This window comes from Lepidochelys kempii, chromosome 1 (genome assembly GCF_965140265.1).
Source record: "Lepidochelys kempii isolate rLepKem1 chromosome 1, rLepKem1.hap2, whole genome shotgun sequence".
Taxonomy (NCBI): Eukaryota; Metazoa; Chordata; order Testudines; family Cheloniidae; genus Lepidochelys; species Lepidochelys kempii.
In genome coordinates this window covers 346,385,667-346,403,645 of record NC_133256.1, presented here as the reverse complement: position 1 = coordinate 346,403,645, position 17,979 = coordinate 346,385,667, and the positions used below count along the sequence as shown (strand labels likewise).

The window sequence follows — 17,979 nt, the reverse complement described above, 5'->3', positions numbered from 1 at the left end:
AATTTTGTATTCAATTATGTTACTTGTGAAGTCATCTGAAGAGCCCAGTCTCAAATTGTCTGGTCTTCCATGGCATCTCCACAATGTAGCCTAAAGAAGTGTGGTGGCTGCTGTCTATTTAGTGCCATGAGTGAATATTAATAAGATCCAATATGTCTTGCTTAACTGTGAATTTTCCTCTTTGATTTCCTCCAAAGTGTTAGGGTAAACTGACAAAAATACTCTTTCCCGCCCATGCAGATCAACTGACATTTGAAGAACTGACAATGCAGTTTAAGGGGCAGATTTTCAGGCAATATAAATCAGTGTAGCTCCAATGAAGTCAAAGGAACTGTGCTGATTTTCAACAGCTGAGGATTTGGCTTCAAGTCTTCATCTGTTTTCTACGAAACCTTATCTGGACAAATCTGAGAAAGTAGCCCAGATGTTAAATACAAATTGACTCATTTATGGGTTATTGTTATAATCTATAATGGTCTGTTTTCAATGTTGACATGAGTTAGGCCACCAATACTTGTCTCCTCAAAACTTTTACACTCTAAAAAGTAGCATGAGCTAAATGAGAAAGATGGTCAAACTAGATTACTTAATTGTTCCTTCTAGCCTTGAAATCTAGGAGACTGAACATAAAATGCTTAAATTTAGTTAAAGTATCTTCTTATTTCCTCGAAAGGAGATGTGTGCATTTATTTGATGAAGATTTTTAAATGGGGACAGATGGTTCCTCTTTTTTGAATGCGAGGACCACTAACATTGATATCCGCTCCTATAACTAATCATTGCAATTTTACATCTTGTCAATAAAAACAAAAATTCTCAATGTCCCTGTTGAGAAAAAATTAAATATCAACAAATTAGTAATGTAAATAGGGCTTCTAGTTTAAGTGACTACTTTAAGAAATACACCCTCACATTTCAGTCTCACATTTAACCACAACCCTAGTTTGTGGTCATTTTTCCAGCTATTACCAGTGCTGCTGCTCTCAATTTATGCCCAGAGCACTGCACTTACTCTATGTATAGCAGGGCTTAAATATTTACCATTAAGTCTCTCGCTGCTTACCCCACCAAACACAGCAATGTTTAAACTCATAATCAGAAGATTTAGGTATGAAGATATCAATATTGCCGACTCCAGGCAATACAGAATCACAAGTCAGGCCCTCCAAAGTTATTTTTAAATGAAAGCTGAGATTCTCACAGACTCACATGACTCCAAGAGCTGCGGCTTTAAGAAAACAAACCACGAAATATTGTGGCAACCATAATAAAATCATAATGGCTGGCAAAACTAAGCCATAAACATGAATTTAACATTATATATAAAGTCAGATTTAATAGAAATCTAGTACTTGTGGCACCCTAGAGACTAAAATTTGAGCATAAGCTTTCGTGAGCTACAGCTCACTTCATTGGAATGCATCTGATGAAGTGAGCTGTAGCTCACGAAAGCTTATGCTCAAATACATTGGTTAGTCTCTAAGGTACCACAACTACTCCCTTTTCTTTTTGCAAATACAGACTAACACGGCTGCTACTCTGAAACCTGTCAATAAGAAATCTGACATCCCTTTAGTGATTAAAAAATTGAACTCAATTCTGTTCAACAAAAAATTAGTAATAAGAAATTTAAGCATCTGATTCTTATTTTGAGCCATGTGCCTGCTTTGTGAATGAAGCAACCCAAGAATGGTACCACTGTCAAAAGTTTAGTTTTAAATGAATTATTCTTCGTAAAAAGACAGCACTTCTACAGAAAAACACTTACTAGACTACCAGTTTGGTTTCCAGAAGACACTACCTTATATTATTTTGGCCACTGCTTTGAAACTTCTATCTTGAGCAGTGATGAAAGACCGACTTTACTTGTTTGAGACAGTCGCAACTACAACAGAGACTGAGCTAGTACTCCTCCCTCCTCAAATACCTTTTCTTTCAAGGAGCACAAGGAAAGTACTTAGACACTGGTGCTAAGTTACAAGGATCTGATCTCCCCTGTCCTAACTTTTCAACTGAAGAGACCACCAAATCTGAATGCCACGTTCTTCATTTTGGATACAAGTTCATCTCACCGCTGTCACACGTGGGCTTTCTGTAACTAACTGTGGTAGTTATTGAAATCAGAAGGACTAACTTAAGTTGTCTATGTCGTCAGGTATGTTAAATTTATTAATGCCACACCATTTCTAGTTTCCTTTTGTTTTCACAGCATCCCTTATTTCAGAGGTGAAACATTGGCATGTTGAAAACGATAGCCTAAAAGACAAGTGTGATACGTTTTAAACAGAGTTCAGGACTAAGTCAATACAACTCTATGCTGAGTCACATCAGTGTGGATTTGACATTTTCCGAGGTGCAGAGAAATTAATTTTTTGGAGTTTTTATTCTTCCTTTATCTAATTTACAATACTGGCATTTGATTTAAGGGATTATGAAGGATGAATATTCCACTCAGACCTTGGTAAGAGCTCACCTGCAGTACATTGTCCTTCCTTTTCAAATGTGCAACTACTGTAAGCCAAACACAAAATAACTTTATGCAAATTGACTAAGAATAGTAGCAAAATCCATGCAAGACTATTCTAGGTACCACTGATATGGATGTATCACTCTCCCAGGGCAGTAGCACAGCGTGGAAGCTGCCAAGTTATTGTAAGATTTAATACTTGCATTACTGCTATATGTAACCAATACCCAGCAGCACATGTTGGTTTTTGGTAGGGCCAGCTTTAAAGATTTAGGGAATGTCAGCAACATTATTTCTCTTCTCTGCCCTTGTGTCTCAAACTTAACCGGTTTCATTTGACCTTAGTCCCCCCACACTTAATTTAAAAAGGGGGAGGGGAACATTTGGGCCACCGCCAGCCTCCTCAGATACAGAAGCACAAGTTGTCCCAGGCATAGTTGCCAATACTTGTGATTCCATACAAACATCCCAGAAGTGTTTCCCAAACAAGCGGGAAGCACCTAGGACATTCTGGGCAGTTTTAAATTAGCCTTGCAACAGTTAATTAATGCTGGTTACTCAAGATTCAGTGGGTGCCTCAAACTTACCAACCTCAGCCTTCCGCCCAACAGCCCAGGGACCACAAGCAGCCAGGGTCTGTACAGCCCTACCCCTTGGTGCTGTTTCCCTGCATTTCTTCCTACTTATCTAGCTTCCCCCTCTTTCTGGGTTTGCCAGCCCAAGCTCCCTCCTCCAGGGAGTGACTGTAGACAACTTCCTTGCAGTCTTTTGCTGCCCACAGTTCCTGGGCTTTATACAGGCCCCTCCTGTTTGTGCCCAGCTGGGCCCATTTCTAATTAGTGGCCGGCTTCCCATCTCCTTCATGTGCAGCTTGGGCAGTTAGTTGGCCTGCCTAGCCACTTTAACTCCGCCAGGCCTTGTGTGGGATGGGCACCCCATCACACCCCCTCCCTACCATCCCTATTTCTGTCTTCTTGTTCTCTTTGAAAACCTAGAATCCCATTTGCTTGTGGTTGTCTCTGTTCTCCATCATTCGCTTCCTTGCTCACTCATGTTTTTCTTCCCCTTTGCTCTTCTGTCCCATTCTTACACTTCCCACCTTTCACCCTCTCCTGTCACACTATCAGTGGTCCTTGCTATGCCCCATCTTGAGATCCTCCCGATCTTGCCTCCTTTCTCCTTCCCTGCTCCCAAAGGGGTGCTATTACTATCCATCTAGGTTCTTACACTGTGCCCGTCACAATGGTATCCAAGCACTGTGGCTTCGAAGGATGGAGAGATAGGTCCACACTTCTGCCACGTAAGATGCTATTAGCTGAACCAGCTCCTACATGGAACTGCCCCTACCCCATTGAGGGAGGCCAGAGTGGGAGGCTCAAAGGAGCCACCTCAGTTGCAGCAGCCTGTTAGGAGGGAGCTAGAGTGGTCTTAGTGCTGTCACAAGAAACCCAAGCAGCCAAGAACTGGCAAGCTCCCCATCAAAACCAGGAACCAACAGCTATGAGCTCCAAAGCTAGCTAGTTCTAGGTGACTGTAAATAATGAATGAAATTTATAAAAGATATCAGCAATCTGCTTATGTTATGCTCTCTACAGCAAAGAGGACTAGAGACTATTTAAAAGAGTAGCCAACACCAACAGGGTCCCACTATTGCAGACCCCAAAGGCTTGTCTCCATTTTTGAATCCAGACAACAAAATAGCACATTTTAAACAAAAAAAACACCTTATTTTTTAAAGAAACCTTTCAATTTAAGTTGTTCACACAGTAGAAGTCAAAGTTACTCAAGCCATTTGTGGCTCAGCATCACTGAGCAAGGAAACCCCATTAGCAAGGAACATACTTGAACAGAAGCGAGATAATAGATTCAGAAGAGTGTAGACAGAGCCTTGAAACCCTTGCAAAAGCAGGCCTTGTAGCTTTTAGACTAATAACTAAACTAGAGCCTCATAGTTTCAGTCTTTATTCACTGCACAGTTTAAAAATAGAACTTCTCAGCTCTGCAGAGAGCCTTGTTTAAGATCAGAAATGTTCTAAAGCTCAGTCAAGTCTCTGCAGACAATACATTGCAGTTGATCTAGGTTCATTATCCATAGTTATTCCACTGCAAACCAGTGGATTTGCTGACAACATTCTCCCATGTTTCCAGGCTTTTCCCTTAACTGTTTTAGGGCATATGATTCTGCCACTGTGAGGACAGATGAAGCAACACCTAGTCTGCTAAGACGCCAAAGTGGTTATGTTAATATTTTATAAATCATTTCAATTTTGCCTGTATTAATCCACTGCACAGAAGGTAAATCAAGAACATCCAGAATTAATATTTCAGATACTTTGCAACTTTTAGCTGCTCTTTTATACAGAAAAGTCTAGAATTCTCTTCTAGTATCCTATTCTGGACTGGAGCAGCCAAGAACCATCATAGGAGCTACCATACTGGATCAGATCGGCTCCAGTGGATGAAATATCCTGTCCTCAAACACTGGGGAGTACCAGCTGTTTCAGAGGAAAGTGCAAGAAACCTGTCAGTAGGCAGGTATGAGAAAATATGCCCCTGGAAAGCTTTCCTCCTACCCCCCATTAGAAGTCAGCTCATGCCCTGAATAGGGATGGTTCTCCCTTCCAGAACGCTTAAGGTATATCCCACAGCTAGCGTTCCCTCTAGTTTTTCCCACTCATGTGCAGATTGAATTTTGTTATGTGCACCAATATGGCGGTGGTGTGTGACACATGACCTCCATATTGGTGCACATAAAATTCATGTGGTGGGGTGGGGCTGAGGGATTTGGAATGTGGGAGGGGGCTGAGGCATTTGGGTGCAATGGGGCTCAGTGAGGCTACAGTGGAGAGAGAGGACTCCCCCCCAGCTCTCTGTCCCTGCAGCAGCACCTGGGTGGGGGTGGGGGGAGAGGCACCTCTCCCCCAGCCACGACAGGTCCGGGCCTGGGTCAGGACCAGGGCAAGGGGTGCCTGTCCCCCAGCCACGGGCGGGGAAGGTCTGGGGCTGAGCCAAAGGGAGGGGCGCCTGTCCCCCAGCCGCGGGTGCAGAAGATCCGGGGCTGAGCCAGAGGGAGGGGCGCCTGTCCCCCAGCAGGTCCAGGGCTGGGGAGGGCGCTGTGGCAGGTTCAGTGCTTGGGGAGAGGCATCTCTCCCTGCCGCAGCACTTAATAGGCAGCCGCCCTTAGCGGGAATTTAGCCCACAGCCTGTGGTAATGAGACTACCAGCCTGGGTTGACAGAAGTGAGCTAGCAGGGCACATGCTAGTGCTCTAAAAATAGCTCTGTAGACAGCGCTCTGAACTTGCAGTTCAGGCTGGAGCTCAGTCTCTGAAGCCTAGGGAGCAGAGTGTGCTTCAGAGCCTGAACAGCAACTTCAAAGTGCTGTCTACACAGCATGTGCCCTGCTAGCCCAAATCTGCCAACCCGGTATAGGAGGCTTGCTGACCTGGGTTGTGTAGACATACCCTTTGGGTTTTTTCCACCTTTTCTATAACAACTCTGGATATTCTTGTTACTCATATAAACGCCCAATCCTATTTTAAACCTTGCTAAATTCTTAGCCTCAATGGTATCTTGTGGCAGCAAGTTCTACAGGTGTGTTGTGTGAAAAAGTTGTGGTTTTTTTAGTTTTAAATTTAACGTATTTCCATTTGACTGTTCCCTTATTGTATTATGAGAAGGGATGAATAGCAGTGTCCCATCTGCTCCCCAACACCACTCATTATTATGTATACGTTCTCTCTAATATAACCAGCCCATCAGAGCTCCACAAATAATTGACTAGAAACAACCAGGTGTTATACCAACGTTATCTTGCATTCAAGAAAGCAGCAATGGTTTGCAAACGTGTAACTTACATTCCAGGTCTCACCCTCAACACGTATCATGAATGTTCAAGGCCACATATAAAACACACTGGAATTTAGGAATAATGTTAAGTAACTTTTGCAATGAATTGTCATTAGCAAGGAAAGTGCTTAAACAAAATAGAGCTCACGGATCTAGCACCAACATAGACAGGGCCTTGAAATACTTGCAGAGGCTGGCTTGGTAGCTTCTAGACTAATAACTAAACTAGAGCCTCACACCTCAGACTTTCCCAGAGGATGGAAAACCTCTAAAAAGCAGTTACTATCAATGAATTTTACTTAATTTTACTAACAAGGTCTTAGCAAAATTTGATACCAAAATTTAGTTGCTGACGTCACAGAAAGAGCCCAAATTTGCAGACTCAAATTTTCATAGGTATTACAGAACGTTTTAGAATGACCAATATAGTAACTAACAATTTGTATTAATACTATAATGGAAGTTATTCTTACACCCATACTCTTCCTCTTATTCTAAAGGATCTCACTGCACTTTAATTAGAGAGAGCACATGCCACTGAAATGCAGCCATTTCTGGAATGGTAGAGCAGCACTCATCATTAAAGAATAAAGAATATAATTTAAACAGTTACACTAGAAGTCCCTTCAAAGTGACTAAATAGAAAGTGAAGTCAGAGATGTTACTTTCTGTATTTCACTACATACCTTTCACGTTGTGTATAAAACGTGCCCTGTAATCTATAGTTATAGTAGATCTGTCAGTCAACATGGCAATTATAATGATACTGCTGACAAAGATGCTTCCATTCAACAACGGGTGAGATACGGCATCCCAAACCAAAAACAGCAGTGTGCGAAGGGCATGATTAACCTGGCCTCTTTTTGGAGACTAAGTCAACTCGTTATTCCAGGCATTCATATTGCTATGGAAAATAAGGCAAGTGATTTAAGGTCATTAGAATGTCAAGATCACCATGAGAAATAGTGCCAGGAATGCAGCATCAGTTAAAACCACACTAGTTTTGAAGCTGGCATCAGTCTCAGCTGCAAATACGAATGAGAACACAGGGCCTGAAGGCCATGCAATCACAGATCTCTCCTTCCAGATACTGCATGCAATCCCCTCTTCAGTTCCAGGTACCTCATTACCAGAAAAATATTGCTAAATTGGAGGGAGAAAGAAGCTGAAGAATATAACACTTAGGTATATAAATAAAAGTGATCAGAATGCTACAGAGATTGATTTGTGGGGAATCTCTATGGACAGTTAGGCTTAGTGATGAATAACCTGGGGGCGGGGAAAATTACATTCTAGTAGTATTTGAAGTGTGTCAGCATCAAGGACAGAGGAATTTTGGGTGCTATAAGAGGGTAGAACAAGGAGAAACTGGATTAAATTAAAGAACTGAAAATGTCAGTCAAAAATAGAGACACTTTCTGACAGCAAGATCTATTAAACTATAGAATAGTCATCCAAGTGATGTTAAGGAAGAGCCATCACTTGGGGCATTTTCTAGTGTTTTCTGCAATTAAATTTCAAGTATTCTGTAGGTATCAATAGGTTGCTGGCATACAGACACACTGGATGACCTATTAGAACTAGAGACACTAAGATTGTAAGATTCTTTTGTCATGCCTGCACTATTTGGTGGGGAGAAGCAAACGGCAATCCTCTGTGTATGTGGGCTATTCCAGAAATATATGGACAGAGGCCACTGAAAAATGTGATGAAAGCAGGGGAGTTGACCACACACAATAAGAGAAGGCAAATAATGAATTGCTAAATACCTGCATATACACCCACATATATAGCTGCATTTGACATTCAAAAACGTGTTATTCAGCAGTTACCTTTCATCTTTCTTGCCAAGAGCATGGGCAGTACTCCAGGAAAGGAAAAAATGACTGAGTACTCGGAAATGTCTCTTACCATCTTCAAACTTACACCTTAATAATGGTTATATTGGCATAATTCAGGATAGCTGTTTGGCTCGTAGGAAGTTCCATACTGTCCCCTGCCCCTTTAATTGTGGGCACTTTTCTACTTTTAATAGTAATCTGTTGTCTATATGGCAGTCAATTACATTGTTTTAAAAGTGCACAAAACAGCAACAGGTGCTAAGAATGACAAGTTATGTAGCAACAGTGAATGATCATTCTATACCACTGCAGTGCTCAGGTGTTCCCTTCCTGCTTTGCTTCTCACCTCTTAACTGTCTGCAGTTGCCTACTCCTGCTCCTTTAAATTGCTTTAAAAAACCCCAAAATTGTAATGCTTGAGGATGTTATCCTACAGCTTTTACAAAGCTGAAGTTGTATGCTGATCTACACCTACTATAATGAACTGACTTTTGCCCTCTATTGGATGGAAATGAATCACAAGGCCTCATACTGTGTTGTCGAGCAGAAACCCAGGTTACTACTAACCGATTTAGACTAAGTTTGGCAAGGTAATGTACCAACAGCACTCTATAGCAAGAGCATTAACTACACCACTCCAACACCATTCTGCTGGGCACTTCAATAGCAACAGTGCAGGAACACAGAAGAGTCAAGGCGTGAGTTTTACGAGTACGCCCTTTCAGAAGATTTTTAGGGAGCACAGCTTTTTTTTTTATGCTACTGTAGCGCCGATAACAGGAAACAGTGTTTTGCAGTCCATTCTTTTACTTAGGACATTACATCTAAGGTTTCAGAGGCAAATGGAAACATAACCCAAAGAACCCAGAGAGGAAACGGCAAATATTCAACAGGGGGCATCTTATGGCTACTCTTACATGTTGAAATTTTACTAGTGTGTGAATGATTCACAGCCATGACAGATGTAAGAAGGTTATTTGCTTTCTGCCAAGAAATTGTTTTTAACACATTTTGGGGTTCTCACCATAGCAAGAGCTTCCCTTTTAAGGGTTAGTAACTATACTACAAAATCATCCGCAACTGACTTTGAATCTTTACCAATTTACATCAGAATGCCCTCACATTACACAAAAGCATTATAACTGGTGCTACAAGTAGGCCTTTCTAAACACGGCAATATGAGGAATAAGAATAAAGAGACAATTTTACAAAGCAAGCCACTTAGCTTTTCTAAAAAGCATACATGCATATTTTACTTGGTAGTAACAGCTTCCAAGATTTGCTTAATCAGTAAAAAGAAAAAAGGAGGACTTGTGGCACCTTAGAGACTAACAAATTTATCTGAGCATAAGCTTTCATGCATGTATCCGATGAAGTGAGCTGCAGCTCACGAAAGCTTATGCTCAAATAAATTGGTTAGTCTCTAAGGTGCCACAAGAACTCCTTTTCTTTTTACTGATACAGACTAACACGGCTGCTACTCTGAAACCTTTAATCAGTAAGTGTTTAGTAAAGCATACTTTACTCAATTCTCAGCAATCTAATTCCAGTTTAGTTTTACGAAGAATTGCTTCTGAGAACCATAAATGTAATCTCCAAAAAGACTGCAATGGCATACAGTTCACTAAAATCATTGCTCTGAAACCAAGTAGTATGGTACGCACAAGTTGTTAACTCAAATGCCGAAAAATCCACAAAGTCTTTGTTTTAAACCGGGTCAGATTAAAATGTCTGCTCTAGCTTTACAATCTAATGTTTTAACCAAATTCATGGTTATTAACATAAAACTATATTATTAAGCAGGTGCAGCACCCTTTCAGGTTTGTACTGCAAGTCTAACTTCACTGAACTCCGCAATCAGACTGACAAGGCAACAATGGTACTTACAGAAAGAGTGGGTGGGGGGGGAATTCATCAGCTAGTAGAGGTAAATTCAGCTCTGAAGCGAACAAGATGATACTCTTGAAGGTTGCCATTGAGGCTGTGAGAATTTTAACTGAAAGTTGCTTTTATGTTTTAGCAAAATGATACATGGGGTTAAGTTCTTAAAATGGCAGGTAGGAGAACACGCACTCAGACAGTGAATATGAGGCATACTGGTCACTGTTCAACTGAGGTTAGTAACAATATCTTGTTTGCTATCACAGCCTAAGCTACTAATGCCAAAAAACCCCCACATACTCCCAAGCATTCTAAGCATTTTGTTTCCAAGTCTTCATCTGTTTGAAAAAGTATCCTGACTTTTCCCACCCCTTCAGAGTCAATTAAAATGGAGACCAAAAGGTATAAAAACTTTCCCATGACATTTTCAGGATTTACATTCTACCTTGTGGAAGTTTTAGCTTAAAATGAAATTTATCCTGAACATAAGATGTTTTCTGTCCTCTGATTCAGCTAATCTAACACAACTGATATAACCCAATACTACTGTCTTTTGCAATTACAAATCATCCATCAATACACAAGTAAATGGAGAAACATCTTAGCATTTTTCATTTTTAGCCTCAGATAATTTGGAATAGTTTTAAAATGACCTAATTCTAACAAAGTCATCCCTCTGTCAACTGGTGTAATATATCTGTTCTTCAAAAAGTTTCAGCACTTTAAAATTTTTGCTGCAACAGCAGCCATTTGTGTCCCAATGGCTGAAAAAAAATGGAGATTCAGCCAACTAAATGTGGCTGTATTTATAATTCTTTTCATGCACAGTGTGAGACATTCTTTTGTAACTTCAGCTCGGATACTTAAAAGTTTAGGCAGTGTAATCAAGTCATAAGACTCTCTATATAAAAGGGAAATAAAGTAAAATTGAGTTCAGAGTCTGCAAATAAACTGCATTCATAAGCACACTGCTATTCTGGTGCAGAATAAACTCCCAACCTCAATACTATTGTAAATCCTACCAGAATCACCTCCAAGAGATGTAATTGCAGGGCTCCAAGAATCACACACATTAACATTTCAGGGATACCCAATACCCATTGTACTCATTTGCCTATAAGAAATTTTCCACACACACCAAAAAAACCCATTCCTCCAAAGATTGCCCTGAGCTTGTTTTCAAAGGCTTTCATTGGGCCTCCTTCTCTTTCCCCAGCCCCCACTCTCCAGCATATAAACACACTCTTGTCACACACTCTATCAGCTGTTCGTGTTGCTCCGCCCAGGCCTCAGTTTCCGGGTAGTAACAGAGCAACCAATCGGCTGAGTTGCAAGCTCTTCCTGAGGCCTTTTGCCTGCAAACACTTTTCCAAAACAAGCAGCTCGTCATTTCACAGGGGGCACTGGCTCATCCAGGGCGAGAGGGGATTGCAACTGCCATGCAACAGGGAAGGGAGCAAGTCCCACAAGCCTCAAGGACATACTGAGCTGCACGAGCTCCCCCCCCACACACATCTTACCAGGGGAAGCATGGGGATGGAAAAGAGGAGGAAACTTACGCACATGCCTAGCCTGATCATAATATTTTTATTTATTTTTACAGTCACCAGTATCAGATCGCAGGTAATCTGAGTAATTCCCTATATTCTGGATATAAAACTTCCTTGAAAGTCATTCCACAGTGGGGCACAGGAAGCATCTGATCTTTTGTGCACGGCACTGCATGTAATAGAACTACTCCACTGGGCCTGGTATTTAGGCAGTGAGGAAAATCAAGAGAGGGGTGTGGGGAAGGAGACAATCAATCCAACAGAGTCAAAATGCAATGCAAATCCCTGCTTCTAGGCTCTTTCCAGTATTTAGAGAAGGGATCAGAAGAGAAACAATGAATGACTCAGTGTCAGAACATAATCATCCAGTTGATTATTAAACATCAGTTAAAAAACACACTCCCCCTTGCAATTTAGAGAGAGAGCACGAGCAACCAACCTCTCCCGTTCCCTGGTCACAAAGAAACATCTACAAAAGGACATGGACGTGTTGGGATTGAAAATAGGAATAATAAAGAAGGACTCCACTCCTCTCCTAAACCTGTCAGAGCAGTAAAAAGCAGCAGACTTGTAACTTGCTCTCTAGCCCCTTCCTAGACAAGGTAACTCTTGGCAGGCTGTAAATCTATGCCATGATTATATACTAGAGACATTAAAGAGAAGCTGAAATGGGAGATTGTAATGAAAATGGCAGCAAACAAAAAAAATTCAAGCCACATTCAAGTACATTCCTTCAGTCCAGTTCTCTCTCATTTATTCACCACTAGAAAACAGCTTCAATCCCCAACCCGCCCGCACCCCTCAAACACACACTTACTTCAGATAATGTGTAGATCTGTTTACAGATAGGAGGACTACACAGAAAAATGAAGTGGCTCAGTTGTTTAGGATGAATTCAGAGTGTAGGCCCAGAGATATGAAGGAAAGCCAGACAAACAAAAAGACTGGGGAAGGAGGAAGGTAGAGAAGAGAGTCATCTGACATACAAAACTTCCTAACTTTGCTGTCCACAAGAAACAAACCGATCTACCCCTGTCTCAAATACCAAGAACACGGGGGTAACAATAATAAGAGCTACAGTTTTAAAAAGCCTCTGGATTCTTTTGTCACAGGAAAAGAGAGCAGGAGATCGGAAACTAATTTGGATTGGGAGGAATGTCAACCTATTTACTTCTCTTCATCTACCACCAAGCCATAAATATACCAAAAAACTGCTTTGTCTCCTAAAATGCTTTAGTCATTCTAGATGTCAGCTACCAAGCAGAAAAAAAAAGTAGGGGAGAAAATGCATCAGGTCATAATGGGCCTCATCCCCACTCCAGCACAGTCCTCTTCAAAAATTATACACAATGAGGATTATTTCCACTAAACAGCTGGAGTTCTCAACCCTCCCCCTGGTGAAATTAACTATCAATTGAAATTTGCATTTGGGAGGGTATGACATGTTGTAATTCTAAACTCCAGAATAAAAATAGCTCAGATTCTACCATGAAGGGTAGTCATTTCCTATTTGCTAAAAACAACATTAAAAATAAACAGAAGCTTTGTATTAAAACATGCACACAAAACATTAACAAATTTTCTTTGGGTAAATTGTCCTCATGCTATAAACATTAGTGCTGTTGATTTCACCCCTTCTTTTAAAGCACAAAATCCAAATAAGTTTGTTTATCTCTGCCTCTAGCAACTAAATCAGGTCTGTTTATCAACCCCCAACCTTCCTACCACAATCAAAAAACAGATCCCGCACTCCTAAATTCTCCTGGGGGAGTAAATATTCCTGAAAGCATTTCAGTTGGTTATGTCAGTTCTCCCCACCACGTAAACAAAACTATTAATAAAATAATTCTATAATCGAATTCCCAATGATATTTCAAAAGCCACCCACACTCCAGACAGCAAAAGAGAGGGATACACCATCCTATGAGGGGTGAGAATAAAAATACTGAGAAAAATAAAAATAGATCCATTAGGAAAGAAAAAAACCTACCCTAAACTGGAGTGTTACATAAACAAAACCTTTAGCAAGAAGGGAAGGGGGGGAGGAGGGGAAGAGAGAGAGACTTTTCAATTGCACTGAAACCCCTTCTTCCCACTCCGTGGCACCTTATTTCTGGTTTGTAGCAAACTAGGCTCCCCCGCCCCCCCCAAAAATTAAAATAAAATAAAATCGCCACAAATCCCTAGGCTGGCACCAGAAGCTTTGGGAACTGCAGGCTGAAACCATGGAGTAAATAATAATAAACATCACAAAAGGTTTTTTCTAGGCTGTGGCTATTAGACAAGACCTCCCCATTCTCTCAGCCCCACTCCTCACAACCCTAAGCTGTTGAACTACATTCCAGGGAAGGGGGCTGGGAGAAAGAGGGGAGCCACGGGTGAAGGTGCCATCTGGAAAGGGGGGGAAATATTCCTTTGAAATACTCCTTCCAAGGCCGACCACCAGCTGTCATAATATCTGATGGGGAGTCGGGGGGGGGGGTCTTTCCCTTACCCTGGGGGAAGTCACAATCCCAGGGGGAGGAAAAGGAGTTGCCCTAGGCTGGACTGAAGGATCCTGCCCCACTGCCCCACTCCTTAAAGGTACTAATTTCCCCCCAGGATAGGTGGTTGGGGTACCCTCTATCCCCCAGGCTGAGTCTCTTCAGGCCTTAGGCTGAGGGATCTGCTGTTTGGGGGGAAGCTCAGGCTGGGAGAGAGAGAGATCTGGAGTCCCCAGGACTGGGGGAGAGGGGTCTGTGTTTGTAGCAGGCCTCTCCTCAGCAGAGAGCGAATGGCTGGCGTTGGGGAGGTGTTTGCAAGGGGGTCCCCCAGAAGCAGGGCTGGTCTAGGGAAGTTTCACCCTCTCCCTCCACAGAGGGAGCTGGTTTCACAGGGGTGCTCTCTCTCCCCTTCACCATGGGAGATCAGAGGGACTGACCCCAGCAATTGTACACCATGGCGGGGGCGGGGGGGGGGGGGAAGAGGAGGGTCTCTCGCCCCCAGTATTTTCCTCACAGGGGTTTCTCTCCTCCACCCAGGGGGATGGGGACTCTCTCTTTCCCCTCCCCCCACTGTCCAAGGGGGGAGGCCTTTCTCCCCCTCCTCCCTGTGAGGTCTCCCCCCACACACAGGGGGATGGGGGATCTCTCTCTCTCCCCCCCCCATGAGATGGGGGAGGGTCTCTCTCTCTTTCTCTTTCTCCCCCCTCACACTCATGAAATGGGGGAGGGTTTCTTTCCCCCCCCCCCACGCACAGGGTAACACGGGGGGGGAGTCACCCCCCCACAGAGGGACATGGGGGTCTCTCCCCCTCCCCTCCACAGGGGCTGCCCCCCGCGCGGGAAGGATACAGCTTGACCACGTCGGTGTCCATCCGCCTCTTGCCCGGGCTGGGGGAGGACATGGTGCCCCCGGCTGCCCGGCTCCTCCTCGCGGGCTGTCAGAGCCCCGGCTCCTCCGGGCTGCGGGGGGGCGGGGGGGGAGACCCGGCAGGGGCGGCTCCCCGCGGGGGGGGGGCGCCGGGCACCGACCCGCTGGCGGCTGCTGCTGCGGCGGCGGCTGGCGGGGCCTGGCCGCTCCTGCCTCCCCCAGCTCCGACTCGCTCTCCCCTCAGCCCCGAGCCCAGCTCCGCTCGCCTCTGCCGGAGAGCCTCTCTCTGGGCCCCTGACGTCACACACAGTGACCTCACCGCCCAGGCCCGCCCCGATTGGCGGGGCGGCGCGTGACGCAAGCGCGTAGAGCGCGCCGCCCCCGCTGACTGCTGGGAGCTGTAGTCTCCGCCTCCCCCGGGAGAAGGATGTGCTTGAGCAAGGCGCTGTAGGCATAAGAAGTGTGTGGCCCAGCCTGGGGGAGCAGTGAGTTAGACGCACTTTAAGTACGTTAAAGCTGCGGGTTCGATGCCTCCTCTATAATAGAGCCTGAATACTTTTCTTGCAGGTGTTAAAGCCCCTGTTTCCCCCCTGCCTAAAATTGTAGGGTGAGACCCAGGTTTTCCCAAAGCAACCTGGTACCTAGGTGCATATACATTCTGACACCTTTCAGAGTAGCAGCCGTGTTAGTCTGTATCCACAGAAAGAACAGGAGGACTTGTGGCACCTTAGAAACTAACCAATTTATTAGAGTGTGAGCTAAGTGAGCTGTAGTTCACAAAAGCTTATGCTTTAATAAATTTGTTATTTCTGACACCTGCAGAGGAGTTTTCTGGAAGTTTGTCTCTTTCACCCACTGACAAGTGGCTCCCATAAAAGATGTTATCTTGTGTCTGCACAATGACAGCCTGCTGCTGGCCCAGATTTCATCTGTGTGCAATCATGGTTTCCACCCTTGTTTGTGTTCTGCTTAGCTGGTAGCGCTAGGGTTTGGTGAGAGACAAGCCATGGCCCCCTGGATTCCATTCGGAGGGTGGGATAGTCTGGCAGTTAGATTCCCGGCTTCTATGCCCAGTGTCATGACTGACTCCGCTGCTGGGCAAGTCACTTAGCCACTCTATGCCCCATCTGCAAAGTGAGGCTACTGCAGGGAGATCCCATTTTTGTAAACTTCAATTTTCCAAACTCTCTTTACTCCCATATTCGTTTACGTCCCTCACCCTGATGCCGTCCATATTTTTGGAACCCCTGGTTTGTGAACATTTAGTGTGTCTCTAAGTCTTCTGTGAAAATCAACTTTTACCCACACCTTCCTCACACAGGTTTTGTGAGGCATAATAAATATAGCAATATCTTGTTGCAAGCGGGGTATTATTGGACTGTCAATACACACTGTATTCACACCACACAAGAAATTCACGATTGACTCCATACATATCCTGACATGGGGAAGAGTCTCGCAGCCCCAGTAGGTGGGTTTCAGCATTTATTAACGTGTGACTTGTTCCATGGAGGTTTATCACATTTTCCACCAGCTCAGTTTCTGGTTTCTGCTTTTCCGACTGTCAATAATTTACAGAGAAGTAATGCAGGGTCCATGTGCAAGGGACACCGATCGGAGCGAGAGGCTGGAATGAGTGATATCTCTCATAATCCGGTACAACTGAGCAGCATATGGGAATGAACAGCTGTTCGACCTTGTGTGACCTTAGAGTGTTGCGATCTGGGAAATGTATTCTTATGCCTGTCCAACCCTTTATATACAGGCTGTTAGCGGAGCAGGAACAGGGACACAGAGCAGAGTCGAATGTTACCAATGAATGAGCTTCTCCAATTGACTCTACTGCAAAATTAATAACATTCTGATTAATATGCCAAAGTGGAAAGAAAGGCTGTGTAGTTAAGACATGGGGGCTGGAACACCTAAGTTCTACTCCCACCTCTGTGATGGACTTTGGGCCGATCATTTAACTGTGCCTCAGTTTACCCACCTGAAAAATACAGCGAATAATACTTACCTGCCTCTTGGAACAGGGGATTGTGTGACTAAGTTAATGAAAGTTTGTAAAGCATGTGGAAATTGTTGGATAAAAGTTACTACAGAAATCTAAACACTGTGTGAAGACTGCAGAGCGTGTGTAGGCACCTTCTACTGAATGGAATTGGTCCTATGCACTCAGAGGCCCTAGATCGCTAAGTGAGATTCTCCTCAAGCTCAAGTGGCGGGGGTTGGTACTTTTAGAGCAGGTGGATCAGAGCTCTGTTCCAGTCATCGCTGTGAAGCTTTGAGGGCTGATCTACACTGATCTTACATGGGCATAGCTACATCTCTCAGGGATGTGAAAAATCCACACCCTCAAGGGACATAGTTAAGAGGACCAAACCCCCTGACCTAACCTTCCATCGACCCAGGTACCACCTGGATTAATAACAGCGACGGGAGAACCCCTCCATCGCTGTAGTAAGTGATTACACTGACATGCTACAGCACTGCAGCTGTTGCTTTTTAAGTGTGGACATAGCATGAGTGTCTGTAGTGTGCAGCAAGGCCAATCACAGGGGGGCCAGGAGAGCCATTTGGCCTGGGCCTCAAGCTCAAAGTGGGCCTCAAATTTAGACACTTGTTAATTTTTTGGCATTTGTTAAGTTTCGCAACTTGTTTTTTTGTGCATCCCTATTGGACCAAAATGTGACACACACTCTCAGCTTTGAGCTGCAGATTTAAGCAAATAAGAGATTTGATTTGGTAAAAAACATAATTTTTTTTTGTTAACTGATATAGATTTTGTCATGTTAAAGAGTTAAAAATGTTCATAAATATTAATAAAAATATATCGGTTCTGATGGCGCAAGATTAGACCATGATGAACCTGTCCTCTCAGATCAGCGGATTCTATAAACAAACCACTACTAGTGGCTGGTGCTGGATCAAGTGCATGTTGAAAGAGAGAGAATTGTTACATTTTAGTGTCTTTATAGTTTTACGTCTAGTTGACTAAGGAATTATGTGTGAGAATTCCTCATTTTTATCTTATATGGTAGC

General features: G+C 43.5%; 1 protein-coding gene across 2 annotated transcripts in view; it reads right to left on the bottom strand.

Annotated features, from left to right (window-relative positions):
• UBE2H (ubiquitin conjugating enzyme E2 H) overlaps positions 1–15,242 on the bottom strand; it is a 69,955-nt gene extending 54,713 nt beyond the window's left edge. For both annotated transcript variants that reach the window (XR_012156867.1, XM_073328926.1), the window contains exon 1: positions 14,919–15,242. Coding sequence is in view for 1 of the 2 variants with exons in the window: in XM_073328926.1 (XP_073185027.1) it covers positions 14,919–14,971 (53 nt within the window). In the remaining variant the exon portion in view is untranslated. The remainder of the gene's footprint in view (positions 1–14,918) is intronic.
• Positions 15,243–17,979: the final 2,737 nt, after the last annotated feature.